General features: G+C 65.0%; 2 protein-coding genes across 2 annotated transcripts in view; one reads left to right on the top strand and one right to left on the bottom strand.

Moving 5' to 3' along the window:
* The first annotated feature begins 1,416 nt into the window (after window positions 1-1,416).
* On the top strand, window positions 1,417-10,986 carry NACAD (NAC alpha domain containing). Its single transcript, XM_063324199.1, has 9 exons — window positions 1,417-1,647; window positions 4,429-8,346; window positions 8,918-9,145; window positions 9,249-9,337; window positions 9,467-9,550; window positions 10,053-10,199; window positions 10,299-10,430; window positions 10,537-10,659; window positions 10,834-10,986. The coding sequence occupies exons 1-9, from the start codon at window positions 1,569-1,571 to the stop codon at window positions 10,846-10,848; spliced, it is 4,815 nt and encodes a 1,604-aa protein (XP_063180269.1). The 5' UTR covers window positions 1,417-1,568; the 3' UTR covers window positions 10,849-10,986.
* A 2,413-nt stretch (window positions 10,987-13,399) lies between these two features.
* The window catches only part of CCM2 (CCM2 scaffold protein), a 42,398-nt gene continuing 35,242 nt past the window's right edge, over window positions 13,400-20,555 (bottom strand). The window contains exons 7-10 of the mRNA XM_063324207.1: window positions 19,339-19,396; window positions 18,426-18,564; window positions 17,528-17,666; window positions 13,400-14,376 (exon numbers count right to left, since the gene is read on the bottom strand). Of these exons, the coding sequence (XP_063180277.1) occupies window positions 14,096-14,376; window positions 17,528-17,666; window positions 18,426-18,564; window positions 19,339-19,396 (617 nt within the window). The 3' untranslated portion in view covers window positions 13,400-14,095. The remainder of the gene's footprint in view (window positions 14,377-17,527; window positions 17,667-18,425; window positions 18,565-19,338; window positions 19,397-20,555) is intronic.

Here is a 20,555-nt window from a genome sequence, read left to right as displayed (position 1 = left end):
CCCTCTTACCCCACACAGTCCGACAGACGCACATCGTGTCCCCCGTGGCCCACAGGACACGTGCAGGCGGGTGCCGGCGGGGGGGGGACACAACACACACACACACAAGGTGGGTCAGGAAAACCCTCCGTGCCGTGACGCACCGGAGCCGGCTGCCAGGAAGAGCTTTGGGGACGGATTAACGGCCATCTGGCCGCGGGGACACTGCTGGGTCTCACCGCGTCCCTTCCAGCCCCTCCGGATGGGGGTCATAGCCCGCTCCCCCCGCCCCCCCCCCATCCTGCTCCCTTCTCCCGGTGCTGTGCCGGGGGGAGGCCGCGGCGGTGCCGGAGTTACCGGGAGCTGCTGAGTCACGGCTCGGGGCTGCTCCTGGCACCGGCGTCGCGGTGTGGCCGGCATTGGCGCCAGCCTCCCTCCGTGCCCGGGGTGCCAGCCAGCCCCCCCCCCCACACACCCCATGGCGGGTGCCAGCCACCCTCCGTGCCCGGTGCCGACCCCGCTCCGCGCTCTCCGGCCGTGCCTCAGTTTCCCCCCAGCATCCTTTGGCTTCCTGTGGCACGGAGGGGATGATCTGGGGAACGCAACCGGGGGGCCCGGTCCCTCCTTGCCACCCCCTTCCCGCCTCCCAAGGAGCCATCGCTGTCCGTCCGTCCGTCCGTCCGTCCATCCAGGGTCTCCCCAGCGGGGTACACACACACACCCCCCCCACGTTGCCAGGGAGCCATCCTCATCCTCCTCCCCATCGCCACGGAGACAAGAGGAGGAGGAGACGGGCCGTTCCCATGGCGACGGCGCAGGCACCCATCCTGCCTCCCCAGTGGTACCCAGCCCGGGGCGGGGGGGGGACACACCAGGTTCTTCCCCCCCCCCCCCCCATATATCTGCCATCACACACGTGCAGCCGCTTCTGGGGGGGCTCTGGATGCCGTCCCCCCTTTTTATTTGGGGGGGGGGGGCGCTAAAACTCCACCTCCATCCCCCTTCTCATCAATCAATTCTGGGGAAACTGAGGCTGGGGGCGGGGGGGGGGGAAGACACAGGGACACCCCCCCCCCCCCCATAGCCCCCTCCCTCCCCCCCCCATTTCCCCGGAGCTGATGCAAGAGGCAGCGCTGCTGGGGTGGGCCCTTCCCTCTCCCCCCCCCAACCCCCCCCTCCCCGCCACCCAGCGCCGCAGCGCCTGGCACACACCCCGCGCCGGAGAGATGTTAAAAAAAAAAAAAAAAAAAACCCATAATAATAATTTTTTTAAATAAATAAATAGGAGAGAGAAAGGAGAGGCAGGGACAAAAAAAAAAAAAGAAAACCGGGGGGGAGGGGGGGGGAGGAATAGGAAAAAAAAAAAAAAAAAAATCCTGCTGACATCATCTGGGATGACGGGGCTGATCCCGCTGGCGGCCCCCCCCTTCCCCCCCCCCCCGCCGGAGCCCCACTAATGCTGGGCTTGTGCCGGCGCAGCCGCCCTCGCCCAGCCCCAGCCGCGGGTGCCGGCGGGTGACGGGGTGCCGGGGGCGGCGGGGGGGGGCAGGCGGCCGCCCAGGCCGGCCGGCCGGGCTCCTGGCAGCGCCATGCCCGGAGAATCCATCCCCAGCCAGGGTTTGGGGGGATTGGAGAAGGAAAACGGGATGCCGGAGGGATCGGAGGCAGGTGAGGCCGAGGGGATAGGCCGCGGGGCCGGAGAATGGAGCGGGAGGGATGGAGGACGGATACGGGATGCGGGGATGTGGGAAGCAGGGACAGAGGGATCTGGGATGGAGGACGGAGCAGGAGGGATAGAGGGATCTGGGATGCGGGGATGTGGGGTGGAGGATGGAGGGACGGAGGGATCTGGGATGCAGGGATATGGGGTGGAGGACGGAGCAGGAGGGATGGAGGGGTGTGGGATGCAGGGATATGGGATGGAGGGATCTGGGATGCAGGGATATGGGGTGGAGGACGGAGCAGGAGGGATGGAGGGGTGTGGGATGCAGGGATATGGGATGGAGGGATCTGGCATGCAGGGATATGGGGTGGAGGACGGAGCAGGAGGGATGGAGGGATCTGGGATGGAGGATGGAGGGATCTGGCATGCAGGGATATGGGGTGGAGGACGGAGCAGGAGGGATGGAGGGATCTGGGATGCAGGGATATGGGATGGAGGACGGAACAGGAGGGATAGAGGGATCTGGGATGTGGGGTGGAGGACGGAGCAGGAGGGACGGAGGGATCTGGGATGGAGGACAGCGCAGGAGGGATAGAGGACCAAGGGACAGAGGGGTATAGGATGGAGGACAGAGGGATGTGGAATGCAGGGATAAGAGGGATGTGGGATGGAGGATGGAGCAGGAGGGATGGAGGACTGAGGGATCTGGGCTGCAGGGATGTAGGGTGTAGGACAGAGGGATGGGAGGGATGTGGGATGCAGGGACAGGGGATGGAGGGGTCTGGGATGCAGGGATAGGGGATGGAGGGGTCTGGGATGCAGGGATAGGGGATGGAGGACGCAGGGCCGGCCGCGGCGGCAGCTCCCATCACCCCGGGGCTCCGGTACCGGTCCCCCCCCCCAGAGCCAGGCGGGAGGTGACTTTGGGGACACCTCCCCCCCCTTCACCCCCGTGTCCCCCCCTACTAGTACCAGGGGGAGTCTCAGTGCCCCAGGGAGGCTGAAACTCCCCCCCCCCCCATCCTCCACCCCCCCCCCCAGGGACCACCGGGTGGGGAAACTGAGGCACGGGGCAGCCCAAGGTCACCCCGTGCGGGTGTCCCCAAGGGGTGGGGGGGTGTGTCCCTTATGCAGTTGCCCCCCCCATCCCGGTGCCACCCCCCCCCACCCCTTGTGCCTCACTTTCCCCTCGGGAGCTGGGTCTGGGGGGGGGCGGTGCCTCCCCCAAAAAAGGAGGGGGGGGGGTGAGGGTCCGGTTTGTGCCGGGGGGGGTTGCAGGGTCCCCGTGGCAACTGGGAATGGGGGGAACCCCAAAACATTCCCCCCCCCGCCCCCCGCGGTGTGGGGGGGTTCCCGGCCAGGCAGCAGTGGGGAAGGACAGGGTTAAGGTGGGGGTCCCAGCCCCCCCCCTCACTGTAGGGGGGAACCAGCCCCCCCAAAATACCACCTGGGGGGGGGGGAGCACAGCCCCAGGCCCCCCCCCCGTCAAATTAACCCTTAAAGGGCCCCCAGATTCCAGGGAGGACCCCAGGAATAAGCCCCCCCCCAGGCACTTGCAGGGGGGGAGGTAAGGGGGGGGGGGCAACCAGCTGCCTGTTAAATACCCAGGTGAGGCCCCACCCCCCCCATCCCAGCAGCCTCCGCGGCTGGCCCCTCCCCCTCACCCCTATATAAAGCCCCCGGGGGGGGCAAATGGGTCCATGCTGGGTTTAGTGCTGGAGCTGGGTCCGGGCTGCTCCTGCCCCATGGACCCGTCCCTGGGGGCACCAGGTAAAGGGGGGGGGCTGCTTGTGAGGTGGGGAGGGGGCTGCGCCCACCCCCTTCCTGGGAAAAGGTGTGGGGGGGCTGAGCCCCCACAAAATCGGTGCATGAATGGGCACAGATGCTGGCGGGGGGGGGTGGGTATGTGGGGTGCCCTTTGCATGGGGACGCCTGGGTCTGCACAAACCCCCCCCCCCCTTAGTGCAAGGTTTTGGGGTGTCTGTAGGGTGGGGAGGGGGGTGCACCCACCCCCCCACCCCCCCCAGGAAATGGGCGGCTGAGCACCCACAAACTCGGTGCACAGGTGGGCATAAAGCTCTATACACCAGGGATGCTGCGGGGGGGGGGTGGGGGGTGTCTTGAGCTTTTCTTGGGAGGGATGTGGGGTGTCCCCCCACCCCGTGGAAGGGTCCTTCTTGCTTGGGGGCATCTGGGTTTGGTGTCCCCCCCCCCCCCCCCCCCCCTTAATACAAGGTTTAGGAGGTCTCTATGGGGCGGGGAGGGGGCTGCACCCACACCCCCCCCCCGGCCTGGGAAAGGGGCGTCTGAGCACCCTCAAACTCAGTGCACGGGTGGGCAGGGAGCTCCCTGCAGTAGGAATGTTGCAAGGGGGGGGCGGGGGGGGGAGCTTGGGCTTTGCTGGGGGGGGGGGGGGGGTGTCCCCCTTGCTTGGGGACACCTGGGTCTGTGTGTGTGTGTCCCGTCCCCCCCCCGCCCTTAATGGAGCTCCATCCCTGTGCCCATAGAGAGGGACTGGGGGGGGTGGGGGGGGCCAGCTATTGGTGTGTGTGTCCCCCCCCCGCCCCAGAGTCACCCAAACCCTGTGGGGGGTGTGTGGCGTGTGTCCCCCCCATGGCCCGGGCCCTCTGGGTGGGGGTCACCCTGTTGTCCCACCCCTGGGTGGGGGGGGGGGGGGGGGGGTGACACCAGCCTGGCTGGGTGACACCCCCCCCCCTTCATGGCAGCACCCTGGGGGTCCCGTGGCACTGAGTTGGGGGGGGGTCTTTCTCTCTGTCTCTCCGCAGCCCCCCCGCCGGCCGGCGGCCCCCCGCCGCTGCCCACCAAGGAGGAGGCTCGTCCGCAGCCCGAGGGGGCCAGCTGCGACCCCGGCCCCCCCCCGGCCGCTGCCACCACCACCGCCGCCGCCCCCCTGGACACCCGCATCGTCATGGGCGAGGAGACCCGCTCCCCCGCCGCCCCCCCCGAGCTGCGGGGGGGTCCCGCCGTGCCTTGTCCCTTCCCCGCTCCCACCAAAGACATCCCCCCCCCGCAGCACCACCGCCAAGGGGCCGAACCCCCCCATCCCGTCAGACCCCCCCCACCTGCCGCCAACCTGGACCCCGATCTCTTCTTCACCGCCCCCTCCACCCCCGTCAGGGTGGGGGGGTCCCGGTTACCGCCGCCCCCCCCCGAGGAGCAGACGGACGGGGAGAGCGAGGGGCTCTGCTCCCCCCCGACCTCCCCCTCCGGCTCCTACATGACGGCGGAGGGGGGCAGCTGGGGGGGGTCCTCCGGCACCGCCAGCACCTCCCCGTCCTGCTCCCCCAACCTGGTGGCCGAGGCCGAAGCCATGGCGGTGGCTGAGGAGGAAGAAGAGGGCGACGCCATGATGGGGGTGGACGCCATGATGGAGGTCAACGCCATGGCGGTGCTGCCCATGGAGTCCCCCGAGGAGGAGGAGGAAGATGGGCCCTTCGCCCCGCCGGGGGATGATGATGAGGAGGATGAGGATGGGCAGACGCCGGAGGAGGATGAAGAGGAGGAATGGGGGGTGTCGGAGGACGCGGGGCTGATCCCGGCGGCCCTGCTGCCCTTCCGCGGCAGCCTCCTCTTCCAGGCGGAGGCGGTGGAGATCGCCCCGCTGCCCCCCGCCGCCGCCGCCCCCCTGCCCCGCTCCGCCCAGGAGGATGAGGAGGAGGAAGAGGAAGAAGAAGAGGAGGAGGAGGAAGAGGAAGGCGGCAGCACCTCGGCCTCCTTCCTGCGCTCCCTCTCCGAGACCTCCATCACCGAGGGGGTGGACGAGTCCTTCGCCTTCCGCGACGACACCTCGGCCTCCTCCGACTCGGCCGCCTACGACGGGGAGGAGGACGAGCGGCTCTACGGCACCGAGCGCCATGCCCTGGGGGCCGAGGGGGGGCCCCCCGCCGCCCGCACTCCCCCCCACGGCGGCGTCGAGCTCCACCTTCACGCCGGCATGGCTCCGGCCACCTCGGCCTCGCCGGAGGAGTCCCCCCAGCACCACCACGGCCAGGAGCTGGTGGCCACCACGGAGGAGGAGCGGGATGGCAGCGAGACCCCCCCGGCGCCTTCCGGAGAAGGTGGCATGGAGCCGGATGGCACCTTCCTCACCTCCTCTTCCTCCTCGGAGGCGGAGGAGGCCTCAGCCCCGGAGCACGGTGTCCCCATGGGGTGTCCCCAGCCGGAGCTCCCCCAGGTCCCAGAGGAGGCGATGGCGGGTGTCGAGGAGGAGCCGGTGGTGAAGGATGAATCCATCACGGAGATGGTGGCCGTTGGCAGCATCCTGCAGCCCCCCGGGCTCTGCTCCGGGGAGCCCTGTGACCCCCAAACCCATGGGCTGGGGGAGGACAACGTGACACCGGCCAACGGGGAGCCCCAGGGCAGCCATGGGAGTGATGGTGACGATGATGGTGACGGTGATGATGATGATGATGATGGTGACAGCGACCATGAGCTTGGCACTGTGAGAGGGGGGAGCAACGAGACAGCATCCACTGATGGCCATGAGGAGTTGGACACTGTGGCCACTGACCTGGTGGCATCAGTAATGCCCAGCCCACTGGCCACTGACCTGGTGGCATCAGTGACGCCCAGCCCGCCGGCCCCTGTGGCCACTGACCTGGTGCCATCGTTGATGCCCAGCCCACTGGCTGCTGACCTGGTGGCATCAGTGACACCCAGCCTGCCGGCCCCTGTGGCCACTGACCTGGTGGCATCAGTGATGTCCAGCCCAGTGGCAACTGATGTGGTGGCATCAGTGACACCAAGCCTGCTGGCCACTGACGTGGTGGCATCGTTGACGCCTAGCCCGCCGGCCCCTGTGGCCACTGACGTGGTGGCATCGTTGACGCCTAGCCCGCCGGCCCCTGTGGCCACTGACGTGGTGGCATCGTTGACGCCTAGCCCGCCGGCCCCTGTGGCCACTGACGTGGTGGCATCGTTGACGCCTAGCCCGCCGGCTACCGACCTGGTGGCATCAGTGACGGCCAGCCCGCCAGCCCCTGTGGCCACTGATGTGGTGGCATCGTTGACACCTAGCCCGCCGGCTACTGACCTGGTGGCATCAGTGACAGCCAGCCTGCCGGCCCCTGTGGCCACTGACGTGGTGGCATCGTTGACGCCCAGCCCGCTGGCTACCGACATGGTGGCATCAGTGATGGCCAGCCCGCTGGCCCCTGTGGCCACCGACCTGGTGGCATCGTTGACGCCTAGCCCGCCGGCTACTGACCTGGTGGCATCAGTGACGGCCAGCCCGCCAGCCCCTGTGGCCACCGACCCGGTGACATCAGTGACGCCCAGCCCGCTGGCTGCTGACCCGGTGACATCAGTGACACTCACCCCGTCAGCCACCGTGGCCACCGACCCGGTGCCATCGATGACGCCCATCCCACCAGACGAGCTGGCCACTGTGGCCACTGACCCGGTGCCATCGATGACGCCCATCCCACCAGACGAGCTGGCCACTGTGGCCACTGACCCGGTGCCATCGATGACTCCCATCCCACCAGACGAGCTGGCCACCGTGGCCACTGACCCGGTGCCATCGATGACGCCCATCCCACCAGACGAGCTGGCCACTGTGGCCACCGACCTGGCACCACCGGTGACATCCATCCTGCCGGACGGCGTGGCAGCACTGTCCCCAGGCCATGCCCACCAGGAGCTGGTGGACGCGGTGGCCTCAACCGGCGAGTCCCTGGAGCCAGCGGCGACCCCGTGTCCCCCGGAGCCCGTGGCGCGTCCCCCCGGGGATGCCGGCGAAGCCCCCGAGGAGTGGGCCGATGCCACCGCTTCCTCCGAGGAATCGTCCCCGGAGCTGCTGGAGACCTCCCGCTCCCGCACCGACTCCAGCTTCTTCACCGCCCCCGAGGACAGCGCGGGGGAGACGGCCGTCCCCCCCAGACCCCCATCTTCCGAGGAGGAGGAGGAAGAAGAGGAGGAGGAGGAGGATGCTGCCCGCCGCTGCCTGGCCCTCTGCCTGCCCCCCTCGCCCCCCGCCGTGCCCCCCACGCTCTTCACCGCCTCGGAGCGGGAGGTGTACGTGGGGGTCCCCCCGGCCCCCCTGGAACTGCTCCAACCACCCGGTGCCTTTTCGGAGAGCGAGGCGGCCTGGGAGGACCGCCAACGGGTCGCCGTCATGTTACGGGGCTCCTTCGGGGACCTGCCGGCCCCCCGACAGCCCCCCAGGTCCCCCGAGCCCCCCGAGGTGCCGGTGGAACCACCCCCCCAGCCGCAGGCACCCCCCGAGGATGAGGGGACGGAGGAGCCCCCGGCCCCCCACGAGCCCCCGACCCCTCGGCCGGGCGATGAGACTGCTGGGGACACCGATGCCAAAGTCCCAGGGGATGGTGGCCCCCCGAGCCCCCCCAGCGAGCCCCCGGCCCCCCCCGGGCAGCAGGAGGAAGAGGAGGCCATGGCGGGGGCGGCGTCCAGCCCCCAGCCCAGCCAAGGGGGGGATGCTCAGCCCGAGCCCCCCCAGGAGCCAGCGGGGGAAGCAGCCCCCCCCGAGCCCCCCAGCCCGCCGCCGGCCCCCTGCCCTCCTCCGCTCCCCGAACTCAGCCAAGTGCCTCCGCTCGCCGCCACCGCGCCCTCCCCGCCATCGTCACCCGGCCCGGATCGGGCCCACGGCCCCCGGGACACCTCAGGGCTCCCCGCCGGCGAGGAGCATCCCTCCGTCCTGCCGCCGTCCAGGAAGCACCTTGAGGGTAAGAGACACCACCCGCCCCCCCCCCCGGCCTCCCATGTTCCCCCCACCCATCGCCGTGGGGTGTCCGGTGGGTCCAGGGTGGGTGTCACCCACGGTGGGGTGCTGAGGGTCCCCTTTGGGGGGGGTCCCAGGGTGGCCAGAGGGGATGAGCAGGCTGGGTTCAGCCCCATGGAGGGATTTTGGGGGGCACCATCAGCTCAGCCCCCCCTAGACCCCACCACCATGGGGTATCGCATGGGTCCAGGGTGGGCATCACCCACAGTGGGGTGCTGGGGGTCCCCTTTGGGGGGGGGGGACCCAGGGTGGGTAATGGGGGTGATCAGGCTGGGTTCAACCCCATGGAAGGATTTTGGGGGGCACCACCAGCTCAGCCCCCCACTTGCCCCCACTGCCATGGGGTATCGCGTGGGACCAGGGTGGGCATCACCCATGGTGGGGTGCTGGGGGGGTCCCCTCTGGGAGGTGACAAGGGTGGGCAGGCTGTGCTCAACCCCATGGAGGGATTTTTGGGGGGGGGGGTGTGGGCATCACCAGCTCAGCCCCCACCCCCATCCCACCTTGCCCCGCAGCCCCCCAGCCCTCCCCACGCAAGGAGAAGGAGCCCCGTGGGCGGCAGGCGGGGGCGGGCGGGCGGGGGCCCCCCCGGGGGTCCCTGCAGTCGGAATCGAGCTCCTCCAGCGAGGGGGACGCCCCGGAGCCCTGCCCCGACATCCAGCGCCTGCGGGAAGCCGCCGGCATCGCCCTGCGCCAGGACAAGCAGCCCCCGGCCCCCCGCCGCTGCGAGGCCAACCATAAAGGTGAGGGATGGGGGGGGGGGGGGGTGTCCCCCACAAATTTCTTCTTGGGGGGGGTGGGTCGGAGGGGTGCCCGTCTTCATCCCACCCCTCTGCTCGGCCGCAGGGTCGTGTAACGAGTCGGAGAGTAACGACGAATCCATCCCGGAGCTGGAGGAGCCGGAGGGCTCGGAGCCGCCGCCGGCCCAGACCCAGGTGGGGGATATTTTGGGGGTGATGCGGGGGTGGGGGTGGGGTGTGTGTTGATGGGGGCACCCAGCCCCCCACCCCCAGGTTGGGGGCGGGGGGGGGCTGGGGCTGCCCTCACCCGGGGGTCCGTGGCAGGCGCAGCTCACCCACTCGCTGGGCACCGGGGAGGAGACCGTCAGCAAGGCCAAGCAGAGCCGGAGCGAGAAGAAGGCCAGGAAGGTGGGATGGGACACACACACACCCCCCCCCACCACCACCCCCCCCGGGTGGTTTTGGGGGTCCCCCCCTGGGGCTGGGGGTCCCCATCCCATCGCAGGGTTTTGGGGAGGGGTAAGATGGGCTTGGAAGGGGGGGGGGGGGGTTGCCCTGGGAATGGGGCAGCACTGGGGCGTTGGGGGGGACAAGTCTCCACTCTAGTGGTGGGGGGGCTCTCCATGCCAGGCTGGGGTGTCCCAGCACTGTGGGGGGAGGGGAGGTGTGATGTGGGGTCCCCCATTCTGGGGGGGCGGGCTCAGTCTGGCGGTGCTGGGTGACAAATTTGACCCCCATCCCTGGTTTTGCTGTTGGCCAAGGGGTTGGGGTTGGGGTGGGGGTGGTGAGGGGCTGGAGATCCACCCCCCCCCCCCACCCCACATCGGCTGCTCTGGGTGTTGTGATGCTGGATGGGGGGGACGTGGTGGCGGGGGGGGGGTGACCCTGTGTGTGTGTCCCGTCCCCCAAGGCCATGTCCAAGCTGGGGCTGCGGCAGATCCACGGCGTCACCCGCATCACCATCCGCAAGTCCAAGAACATCCTCTTCGTCATCACCAAACCCGACGTCTTCAAGAGCCCCGCGTCCGACATCTACATCGTCTTTGGGGAAGCCAAGGTGATGGGGGCAGGGGGGTGGGATTTGGGGTGTGGGGGGGTGGAACTCCATCCTTGGTGGCCAGTGGGGACAAGTAGGGTGACCCCCGTGTCCCCGCAGATCGAGGACCTGTCGCAGCAAGTGCACAAGGCGGCGGCGGAGAAGTTCAAGGTGCCCATGGAGCACTCGCCCCTCATCACGGAGACGGCCCCCACCCTCACCATCAAGGAGGAGAGCGAGGAGGAGGAGGAGGTGGGTGAAGAGAGAGACACACACACACAGACACCCCCCACGGTGCCATGGCGGGGGGTTTGGTGACGTGTGTGTGCGTGTGTGTGTGTCCCCCCCCGGGTCACAGGTGGACGAGACGGGGCTGGAGGTGAGGGACATCGAGCTGGTGATGGCCCAAGCCAACGTCTCGCGCCCCAAAGCCGTGCGGGCGCTTCGGCACAACAACAACGACATCGTCAACGCCATCATGGTGAGTAGTGGCTGGGGGAGGGGGGGGGGGGGGGCACTGCAAACTGGGTGTACATCCCCCCCCCACCCCACTGCACCCCCCCCCACCTCTCCCAGCATGAACTGGGGGTGCCAACCCCCCACCCCGGGGTCCTGCAGGGGGGGTCCCTGACCCTTTGCTCTCTCTCTCCCGCAGGAGCTGACCATGTAGCGGCCGGGGGCGGCCCGGCCCCTGCCCCCCCCCCCCCCCCAACTCCCTGTATAGATGCACAGTTACTCCCCCCCCCGCCCCCCCCTCACCCCGCCGCCATCCTTCCTCTAGGACCCCCCCATACTCCTCCTCCCCGTCTGTAACGCTCAATAAATGGCCTCATGTATCACTTGGATCGCACAAAGCCTCCTAGCATGGTGATTTGGGGGGGGGGGGGGCGGGGGGGGCAGGCTGGGCTCCCCCATGGCTCCCCCAGCGTTCTATCCCTGGGGGGGGTGGGCTTGGAGGCGAGTGGCTGAGGTGGCCGTGGCCTAGAGGCCACCGTGGTGGGACAGGGGGGCTGGTAGCCCACAGTTGGGTGGCTTTGGGAGGGGGGGGGCACCAGGCCCTGGATTTTGGGGGGGGGGAGAGAGGGGGGGGGATGCAAAGTCCCGGGAGGTCCCTGAAGCCACCGGGGCTTTGCCCCCTCCCCTGTCACTAATTGGGGAGGGTGATTAACAAAGCTGGGCCCCTGGGGGGGGGGGGGGGTGTGGGGGGGCGAGCCAGGGCTTTAGCAAGGAGCCAGACCACCGGGGGGGGGGGGGGGGTGGGGGGGTGTGCAGGGTTATATCTACCTGTTTAAGAAATATTCCGTACAGAAATCATATGTACGCAGCCTTGTGTCGTGGCCCCCCACTCCCCCCCCCCCCAGCCACCCCCCTTCATGTCGTGTGTGTCCCCGTCCCCCCCCGGTGTCACCGGGGCTGGTGATGGGGTAACGGAGGTGCAGAACCTTCCCCCCCCCCCCCCCGGTTGCTGCCACCTACTCGCTCCCAAGACAGGATTAAGTTATTTCCAGAATTAAGTCCCATATATAAAAAAAAAAAAAATTAAAAAAATTAAAAAAAAAAAAATAATCACCCGCCCCCCCCAAGCTGTTACGTGGGGGGGAAGATAGCTCTCCATCTACAGTCATGTCAAAAAATAGGGCTTTTCCTTAATTTTTTTTTTTTCCTTCCAAATTTAAGTCTTTAACGACTCCACCATCCACCCGTGCGATTTTGTTTTCTTTTTTTTTTTTAATAATCTGTAAATCGGAAAAAGGCACTAAAAAAAAAAAATACCATACCCCCCCCCGCGTCCCCCCCCCCCCCCCCTCAGCTCCCACCTTTCCCGGGGCTGTGCTGCTGCTGCCTCCCGGGATTAAAGGCGAGGGGAAAATCGTGGTTTCCCCCCCCCCCCCCCAACTCCTGAGGACCCCGGAGGTGTCGGGAGGGGGGAAATTCCCCCCCACACACACTTCCATGTCCCCTTCCCTCAAAAACCCACGCGCCAGGAGGAGAAAACCTGGAGCTTCTCCATCCAGGCTTGTTCCCAGGGAAGATGGTCTCCGGGATGGACGTGTCCTGGCCAAATCCCTTCCTCCGGGGGGGGGGGGACTATCTTGGGGACCCCCACATTCCGCTTTGGGGTTTATCCACCTGGGAACGGGGAGGAAAGGGCTGTTGTGGGGGGGGGGGGGGGGGGAACGGGACCCACGCACACACTGTCCCCAATCCCTGTCCCCTGGCGTGGGGGGGGGGTGGCTCGGCCAAGGCCCCCCCTTAAAGCCCAGGGGAAGGAGGGATGGGGGCCATGGGACCCCCCCCCCACCAAACCAGGGAGAAGAAGGGGGGGGGGGGGAATGGGTGTCACCCTGATGATGGCTCCAGCTGCGATCCTGGGAAGGGCAGGTAAGAAACTGGGGGGGGAGCTGGGGAGGGAGAGGATGGAGGGATGAAGGCTGCGGTGAGACACCAGTAAGGGGGGGGTACTGGTTAACTGGGGGGGGGGGGGGGCCTGGAGTATGGCCCTTGGGGGGGGGGGGGTTGAAAAGAGTTAAAGGCACTGGGGGGGGGGGGGGATTTTGGGGGACAAATGGGGATGGATGTGATCCAAAACTGCAGAGAAGGTGGGGACACCCCCCCCCCCCCCCAAAAAAAAAACCTGCTGAGCCAGTGCCTGGCCTCAAAGCACCGTCCCACAGGGGTCGGCAGCCCCCCCCCCCCCCCCCCCCCAGCCCCAAGGACCCTCTTGAGCCCCTGCTATGGGTGCCAGAGCCCCCAGCGCTCCCCCCCCAGCCCCATCCGTTTTCCTTCTGCTTGGGGCTCCAGGATAATTGGGGACAGCCCCCCTCCCCCCCCCCCCCAAAATGGCACCTCACCCATGGCAGGGGGGGATGGGGGGGGGGGAATGCAGCCAGCACCTCCCTCTGGTTGGGGTGGGGGGGGAAATACGGATTAAAAAAATAAGTGTGTATTTATACCTGTATGTAAAAATATATACAACATGTACACCACAAGTCCCCCCCCCCCCCCCCCCCCCCCCAAAAAAAAACCCCCCACAAACTTCCCAGAGTGGGGTGGGCTCTGCTGTCCCAGGGTGGCCCTGAGGGACAGCACGGTCCCCAAGGAGCTGCAGCAGCCCCCCCGGCCATCACTACAACCCCAGGATGGGTGCTGGTGTGCGTGTGTGGGGGGGGGGAACCATGGGGGCCCCCCCAAACTTTGGGGGGGGGGGGGGGAGGGGGGACAACAAACCCTTGTGCTCGAGGGTGGTGCTCGTGGGCGCACGGGAGCCTGTTGGCACGTAAAATGGCATCTGCGTGTCATTGTCACCTCCCCAGGACACCCCCCCCCAGCTATTTCTGAGCGAAGCCAAGGTTGGGGGGGGGGGGGGTGGGTGGGTGCTGGGGGGGGGAAATGCCACAGGGGGTTTTTCCTACCTCCGCGGCTTCTCCCGCGGGGCCGGAGCCCAAAGGCTTCGACACCACGGACAAATAGGTTTAAATAATTCACATTGTGGTAAACTTCATTCCAAACCGGGGGCGGCGGGGGGGGGGGGGGGAGGAAGAGGAGGAGGAGGAAGAGAGCGGTTACAATAAGGACACCATGTGCAAAACTGTAAACCAGGCAAGAGGGTTGTAGCCGACTTGTGTGTGTGTGTCCCCCCCCCACCCCCAACCCGGCTCTTGCTCCCCGTTTCGCCGGCAAAAACCAAACCAGGGACGGCTCCTGCACCGGGGTCCTCCGCCGTTAACGAGGATGGGAGATTAATTACATCCTGATCCAGCCCCCTCCCCCCCACCACCCCCCAAAAAAAAAAACCTCTTCCGGAACCGACGGTCAGGATCCAGGCACTGCTGCTGCGGGGGGTCTCTCCGGGAGGATGCGGGGTTGTTCTTCCCCCCCCCCCCCCCCCCCGCCTCCCGTCCCTCCCCGGCTCGCTCTCAGGAGGAATCGCGGTCCATGCTGCACCCCAGGGCTTCGATGTCGTTGCTGATGTGGGAGATCATTCGGTCCCACTCGTCCTCCTCGGAAGGGACGGATTGGTCATCCGAGCTGCCGGCAGCGCCGTTGCCGTTGGTGGTGGAATTGGAGGTGGTGCTGAGCGTCCGCCTGTACCTCCCGAAACTGTCCGTGATGATGCCCCGGCCGTCCTTCACCCCGATGGTCTCCAGGAAGTTCTCAAAGTGTTGGCTGTCCTTCTCCGGGATGAAGGGCCGAAGACCTGGGAAGGAAACAGGAGGAGGAAAACCGTTAGCGTGGTCGTGCGTTTCGGACGGGCACGGAGGGAGGGGGAGAGGCCTGGGGCAGGATTCCTCACGGATGTGCTCAGCTGCCTGAAATTCCCCGGGGCTTCCGAGCCTCCCAGCCGCAATGTGCCACCCCAGCTCCCCAAAAACGCACAGGGCTCAGCGGAGGAGCCTGTTTTGGGGGGGACGGGGACCCCTGGAGTCTCCAGCTTTGTCGCCCGATCTCCCATTCCTACTCCCGCGAACCGCCCGCCGAGGATAAAATCTGGCTAAAGCGGGATTTTTTTTTTTTTATTTTATTTTTTTTTCCGAGCTCAAAAGTCTCGTCTGCTAACTCCTCCCCGAAACGCATTCCTTGGCTTTACCGAGCTTAGGGCTGTGGCGGCAGCGGGAGCATCCGTCCCCTCTCCCGCTGCATCCCGCCGGGGGCGGGGGGGGGGGCTGTCACCCCCTGCCAAGCGGAGATGGGCAGCGGGTTAGGCACGCTGCCGATCCTCCCTCCAGGATTTGGAGTAACTCGCGCCTTTTTCTCTGCGATTAGAGGCAGGGGGAGAGTCCTCAAGAGCGAGCGTTTAAGCTAAGACTTCTTAAACGTGGTTTTTTGTCTTTTTTTGTCTTTTTTTTTTTTTTCTCCTTCCAGATGGGCCCAATCCCGCTCCAGCTGCAATCCCGGGACAGCTGCCAGGCTGAGCATCGTCTGTTTCTCTCCCTCCACCCTCCACGGCGCGTGTCCTTAGGGCCAAAAATGAGATTAACACCCCCCCCACCCCGCAACGTCCCTTCCCAGAGCCAGTCACTACTCAAACCGCTGGGAAGAAAACCCTGGGTGCTCCGAGAAGGGTTGGACTCGATCTTAATGGTCTTTTCCAACCAAAAATGAGTCTGAAAACTGAAAGAAAAGCCTTTCCATGCGGTTCCCAGCCTGGCCGGAGCCCGGGCAGAAGGTTTGCTGCTCCTCACCTCTCTTGTCTCGCGCCTCCCAAGAGAGCACGGCTCCGGTGCTACCGCCCAGGCTGGGAAAAGTCGGGATCCGCGGTTTCGGTGACACGCAGCCGCTATAAAATCAGCTTCCCAGCACAGTGACCCCACCGGTGCACCGGCTTCGGTACGGGTGACACGAAAAGGGAGGCGGCTGCGTGCGCGCGAGGCTGAAAGAAAACGCCTTTGTGCTGCGCCGCTGGATCCCCGGGACAAAGGGAAGAGAAGGCGGCTGGCGGAGAGCTCGCCGGGAGCTGCCCTTCTTCCCGGCGGCAGGCTCTTTAAAAGAGGGTGAAAACACGCGGCGTCGCGTCTTGGCAACGCGAGGCATCTCCCTGTTTGAAAGCTTTCCCCCCCCCACACCCCGCTGCCCCCCCCCCCCCACCCGAGCGCTGGGGCAGGGACAGCTGAGCCGCTGCCGGCCCGTGGCTGGAGGAGAGACACCACGTCAGGCCCCCGCGCTCCTGTCCCAACCCCGGATTCAGATTATTAAAGCCAAAATCGAATCAAGGAGTTTGGGCAGGAGGGACTTAAAGAGCCCCCGAGGCTCCTTTTAATGAAGGGGAATGAAAGAGTCTCGTTAGAATAGAATCCTAGAACAGAATCATGGAATCGTCTAGGTTGGAAGGGACCTCTAAGATCATCGAGTCCAACCGTTAGCGCAGCACTGCCGAGCCCACCACTACCCCACGTCCCTCAGCACCGCGTCTGCCCGGCTTTTAAATCCCCCCAGGGATGGCGACTCCAAGGATTTTTCCCCTGCCAGGGTGTGCACCTTCCCTCCAGGACGGTGAAGTCCCCTCCAGGGAAAGCAGGTTCAATCCGCTTGGATAAACCATAGAATCGCAGACTGGTTTGGGTGGGAAGGGACCTTAAAGACCATCTCGTTCCAAACCCCCTGCCCTGGGCAGGGACACCTCCCACCAGCCCAGGTTGCTCCAAGCCCCGGCCAACCTGGCCTTGAACCCCTCCAGGGATGGGGCAGCCACAGCTTCTCTGGGCAACCTGGGCCAGGGGCTCACCCCCCTCACAGCCAACAATTTCTGCCTCACATCTCATCTCAGTCTCCCCTCTGTCAGTGGAAAACCCTTCCCCCTCGTCCCATGGCTCCCCTCCCTGCTCCAGAGTCCCTCCCCAGCTTTCCTGGAGCCTCTTGAGGGACTGGAAGGGGCTCCAAGGTCTCCCTGGAGCCTTCTCTTCTCCAGGCTGAACCCCCCCAGCTCTCTCAGCCTGTCCCCACAGCAGAGGGGCTCCAGCCCTCGGATCATCATAAATGACACATCCAACACCAGCATTGCCTGGTGTCAGGGACCAGAACCCTCTCTTTTACTACCAGCAGGCCCGGAAAAGCCTGGAGGCTGGTCTGGAGGAGGTACCCGGGCTCCCTCTGCAGTCCGGAGGAAGAGGTGAGCACCTCAAGAGACGACTCTGAGATGGGGGCCTGAGTTAGACGGACCCAGCTGCCCTCAGGAGAGAGGTATAACAGAATCGTAGAATGGATTGGGTTGGAAGGGACCTTTAAAGCCCATCCAGTGCCACCCCCTGCCCTGGGCAGGGACACTTCCCACCAGCCCAGGTTGCTCCAAGCCCCGTCCAACCTGCTCTTGAACCCCTCCAGGGATGGAGCAGCCACAGCTTCTCGGGGCAACCTGGGCCAGGGGTTCACCCCCCTCACAGCAAACAATTTCTTCCCAATATCCAATCTAAATCCACCCTCTTTCAGTTTGAGGCCTTTACCCTGTGTCCTACCATTACACTCCCTGATCCAGAGTCCCTCCCCACCCTTCCTGTAGGCCCCCCTTAGGGACTGGAAGGTCTAATGCTCTCCCCCGGAGCCTTCTCTTCTCCAGGCTGAACCCCCCCAGCTCTCTCAGCCTGTCCCCACAGCAGAGGGGCTCCAGCCCTCTGATCATCAAAGGAGATGATGGATTGTACCTCCAAAGGAGAGATGGATTGAGATGTTCCTCCTCGCTTGGTGGCACCCCAAGGAACCTTTGTGCCACCCACATCCCATCAGGCTGCCCAAGCGGAAGGTCAATGCCTCAGCGATCGGTACCAGGCGGGTCACGAGGGCTCAGGAGAAGACAGATGCCAGCTCTCCCACTCCGGCTGGTTATCCACGATGAATCCCTGGCCCCTGACACTCACCTAAGAGCAGGAACTTCCTGCTGTCCCCGTAGAGCTGCTTCAAGTTGATGCAGAATTCATGGATCGAAGCCCCGTTGCGATACTCGTGCAGGAGCATCGCGAACTGCTGGATCTCTTGGGACGAGAGTTTCGTTCGGAGCTGCGGAAGAGAAGCACAACCGCAAACATCACTGATGATTTTTTTTTTTTGGTTGGTTGGTTTTTTTTTAGGAGGAAGAGAGGACGGGAAGCCCGGGAACGGCGTTCACCAGGTTTTTATTGCTATTTGACATGAGCTGCAAGTCATGAGCCAGCTCATCCCGATGGAAAAGCAGGACGGGCTGGTGCAATCCGCTGCTGAGCTGGCAGCTTTCGTAACGGGGACAACGCGGGGACCGTGACTCATGAAGTGAGGGACCTGGCGCGCCGTGGATGGCGTGACATGCCCAAACGCCGTGACAGGGGATATGGGGGTGGGGATAATCCTGCAGGAGAAGGATGTGAGCCCAGGGCTGGATCCCGTGAGGCCTCTCTGAGCGCAATTTGTAGGAGGGGAGGTTTAGGATGGGTATTAGGAACAATTTCTTCCCGGAAAGGGTTGCGGAGCTTTGGAACAGGCTGCCCAGGGCAGTGGTGGAGTCGCCATCCCTGGAGGGATTTAAAAGCCGGGCAGACGTGGTGCCGAGGGACGTGGTTTTGGCAGCGTTGGGTTGATGGTTGGACTCGATGATCTTAAAGGTCTTTTCCAACCTAGACGATTCTATAATTCTACGAAAAAGAGGAGGATGGGCTCTTCCTACACCAGCACGGGCTCATGTTCTGCACGCCGAGGTCACGATCCCAAATCCCAAGAGCACTCAAACGCCCTAAAGGGAAGAAAACCCCCTCAACCCTGTCCTGCAAGCCAAGGGCACCCTACCGTCATCATATAGTCCTGGAGCAGCTCTGTCGCCGTGGTGCTCAGCTCGCTCTCGCTGACTGTCTTAATGTGTGGAGACTGTTGCGTGGAGAAGGACGAGGGGGAGTTGTCACCCGCATCCAAGGTTTCTGGAAAGGAACTGAAAGGCAAACAGACCGTGAGTCCTCCAGAGCTCCTCGGGCACCTTCCGCATCGCCATCGCCGGCAGTTGTGGCTCAGGAGGGCCTGGAAGGGTGGAGAGGGACGTGGAGACTGGGCGCTCTCTGCAATAAGGCTGGCAGCCTCCTGCTCCGGAGGGCATCCGAAGCGTCCCACCGCACGGAGGACTTGAACTACATTGGTACGGTGACCCGCTGAAAACGAAGCCCTACGTGGGCATCGACCCCGCTCCGACTGCGTTCTCGTTTTGGAACAGTGTGGGGGGGAAAAGATCTCAAACCACCTTATTTTGGCGTTAAATGGGAAATTTTCAAACAGTGAATTTTAAACGACTGGTTTGGGTGTCAGGTTTTCAGCCCGCAAACGCTACCGATTTTTCAGGGGTCACCAACTCAGGAGGCAAAAACGCTTCCAAAATGAAGGGGTGACGGGGAAAACGTTTCTCCCGACTCCAGCTGGACTTCACCAAGGCAAAGGAGCCGGGCGAACGCTGCATCCCCGCTTTGCTGATGCAGGGGATGCACGTTCGGTGCGTACGTGACCCGTTCTGGGAACCCACGGCGGCAGAACAATTCGGCGGCAGACGCTGCGGAGGCAGGGACCACGGCACCGCACGCGGACAGTAAAAACACCGTCCCGTGTTTCAGCCAGACTGAGCAGAAGCTTTTCAATGTGCAGACGGCAGCAGTTCCTGCTCCGGGGGCTTTAAAGCCGGCAGCGAGGCCGCACTAATCAGCGCCACGTTTACACTTACAAAGTGCTTGCTTCCGTTTCGTAAGATTCCTTAACATCCACTTTTGTCGAAGAGTCGTCTGCAAGGAAAACATGCGAGACAGGGGAGTTCGAGACGTTTTGCCCAGCCCGTGCCCTACACAAACACACTGATTTTCGACTCGGCTTTCACAGCGGGGAGGGGAGAGCCAGCGGGGTTGAGATGATGCTGAGCGGCGCTGGGTCCGCATCGGAGACAGGCTCAGTGGAGATGCAGAACCGCAGAGGGATGGTATCATTAAGCGCCCGCGCCCCCCGTGAACGGAGAAGCAAAGGGTTTGGGGGACAAGGATGATGGCTGGTGTACCACAGCCCAGCTGGGGAAACACCTGCAGGCAGGAGACAGCTCTCCTGCCCTCCCAACTCACAGGCATTTAAAGCAGAGGAGGGTTGGGGTTTTTTTTCCAATACCCTGCAGGAGGGAAGCCAGCGGGCTGGCTCTGACCTCATGCGGTGGCAGGAGGAGAGGTGACGGACGTTGGTGAAGATGGGGAGAGACCAGAAACCCTCAGCCTCCTGGGCTGCATCCCCAGCAGCGTGGGCAGCGGGGCGAGGGCGGGGGGGATTCTGCCCCTCTGCTCCGCTCTGGGGAGACCCCCCTGCAGTGCTGCCTCCAGCGCTGGGGCCTCAGCACAGGAGAGACACGGAGCTGTTGGAGCGGGGCCAGAGGAGGCCCCGGAGATGCTGGGAGGGCTGGAGCCCCTCTGCTGTGAGGACAGGCTGATGGGATGTGGGTGGCACAAAGGTTCCTTGGGGTGCCACCAAGTGAGGAGCAACATCTCAATCCGTCTCTCCTTTGGAGGTACAATCCATCATCTCCTTTGATGATCAGAGGGCTGGAGCCCCTCTGCTGTGGGGACAGGCTGAGAGAGCTGGGAGGGTTCAGCCTGGAGAAGAGAAGGCTCCAGGGAGACCTTCCAGCCCCTTCCAGTCCCTCAAGGGGCTCCAGGAAAGCTGGGGAGGGACTCTGGAGCAGGGAGGGGAGCCATGGGACAAGGGGGAAGGGTTTTCCACTAAAAGAGGGGAGACTGAGGTGAGATATTGGGCAGAAATTGTTGGCTGTGAGGGGGGTGAGCCCCTGGCCCAGGTTCCCCAGAGGAGCTGTGGCTGCCCCATCCCTGGAGGGGTTCAAGGGCAGGTTGGACGGGGCTTGGAGCAACCTGGGCTGGTGGGAGGTGTCCCTGCCCAGGGCAGGGGGTG

The sequence above is a fragment of the Chroicocephalus ridibundus genome, chromosome 2 (genome assembly GCF_963924245.1).
Source record: "Chroicocephalus ridibundus chromosome 2, bChrRid1.1, whole genome shotgun sequence".
Lineage (NCBI taxonomy): Eukaryota > Metazoa > Chordata > Aves > Charadriiformes > Laridae > Chroicocephalus > Chroicocephalus ridibundus.
The sequence above is the reverse complement of the archived record's forward strand: the minus strand, read 5'-3'. Positions and strand labels throughout refer to the sequence as shown.

Bases quoted from the DNA above. Each gene is read 5' to 3' on its own strand.
- NACAD (XM_063324199.1), top strand. From the start codon at position 1,569: ATGCCCGGAGAATCCATCCCCAGCCAGGGTTTGGGGGGATTGGAGAAG. The intron at 9,551-10,052 runs GTGGGATGGGAC...CCGTCCCCCAAG, and splicing joins GCGAGAAGAAGGCCAGGAAG to GCCATGTCCAAGCTGGGGCT. The intron at 10,431-10,536 runs GTGGGTGAAGAG...CCCGGGTCACAG, and splicing joins AGAGCGAGGAGGAGGAGGAG to GTGGACGAGACGGGGCTGGA.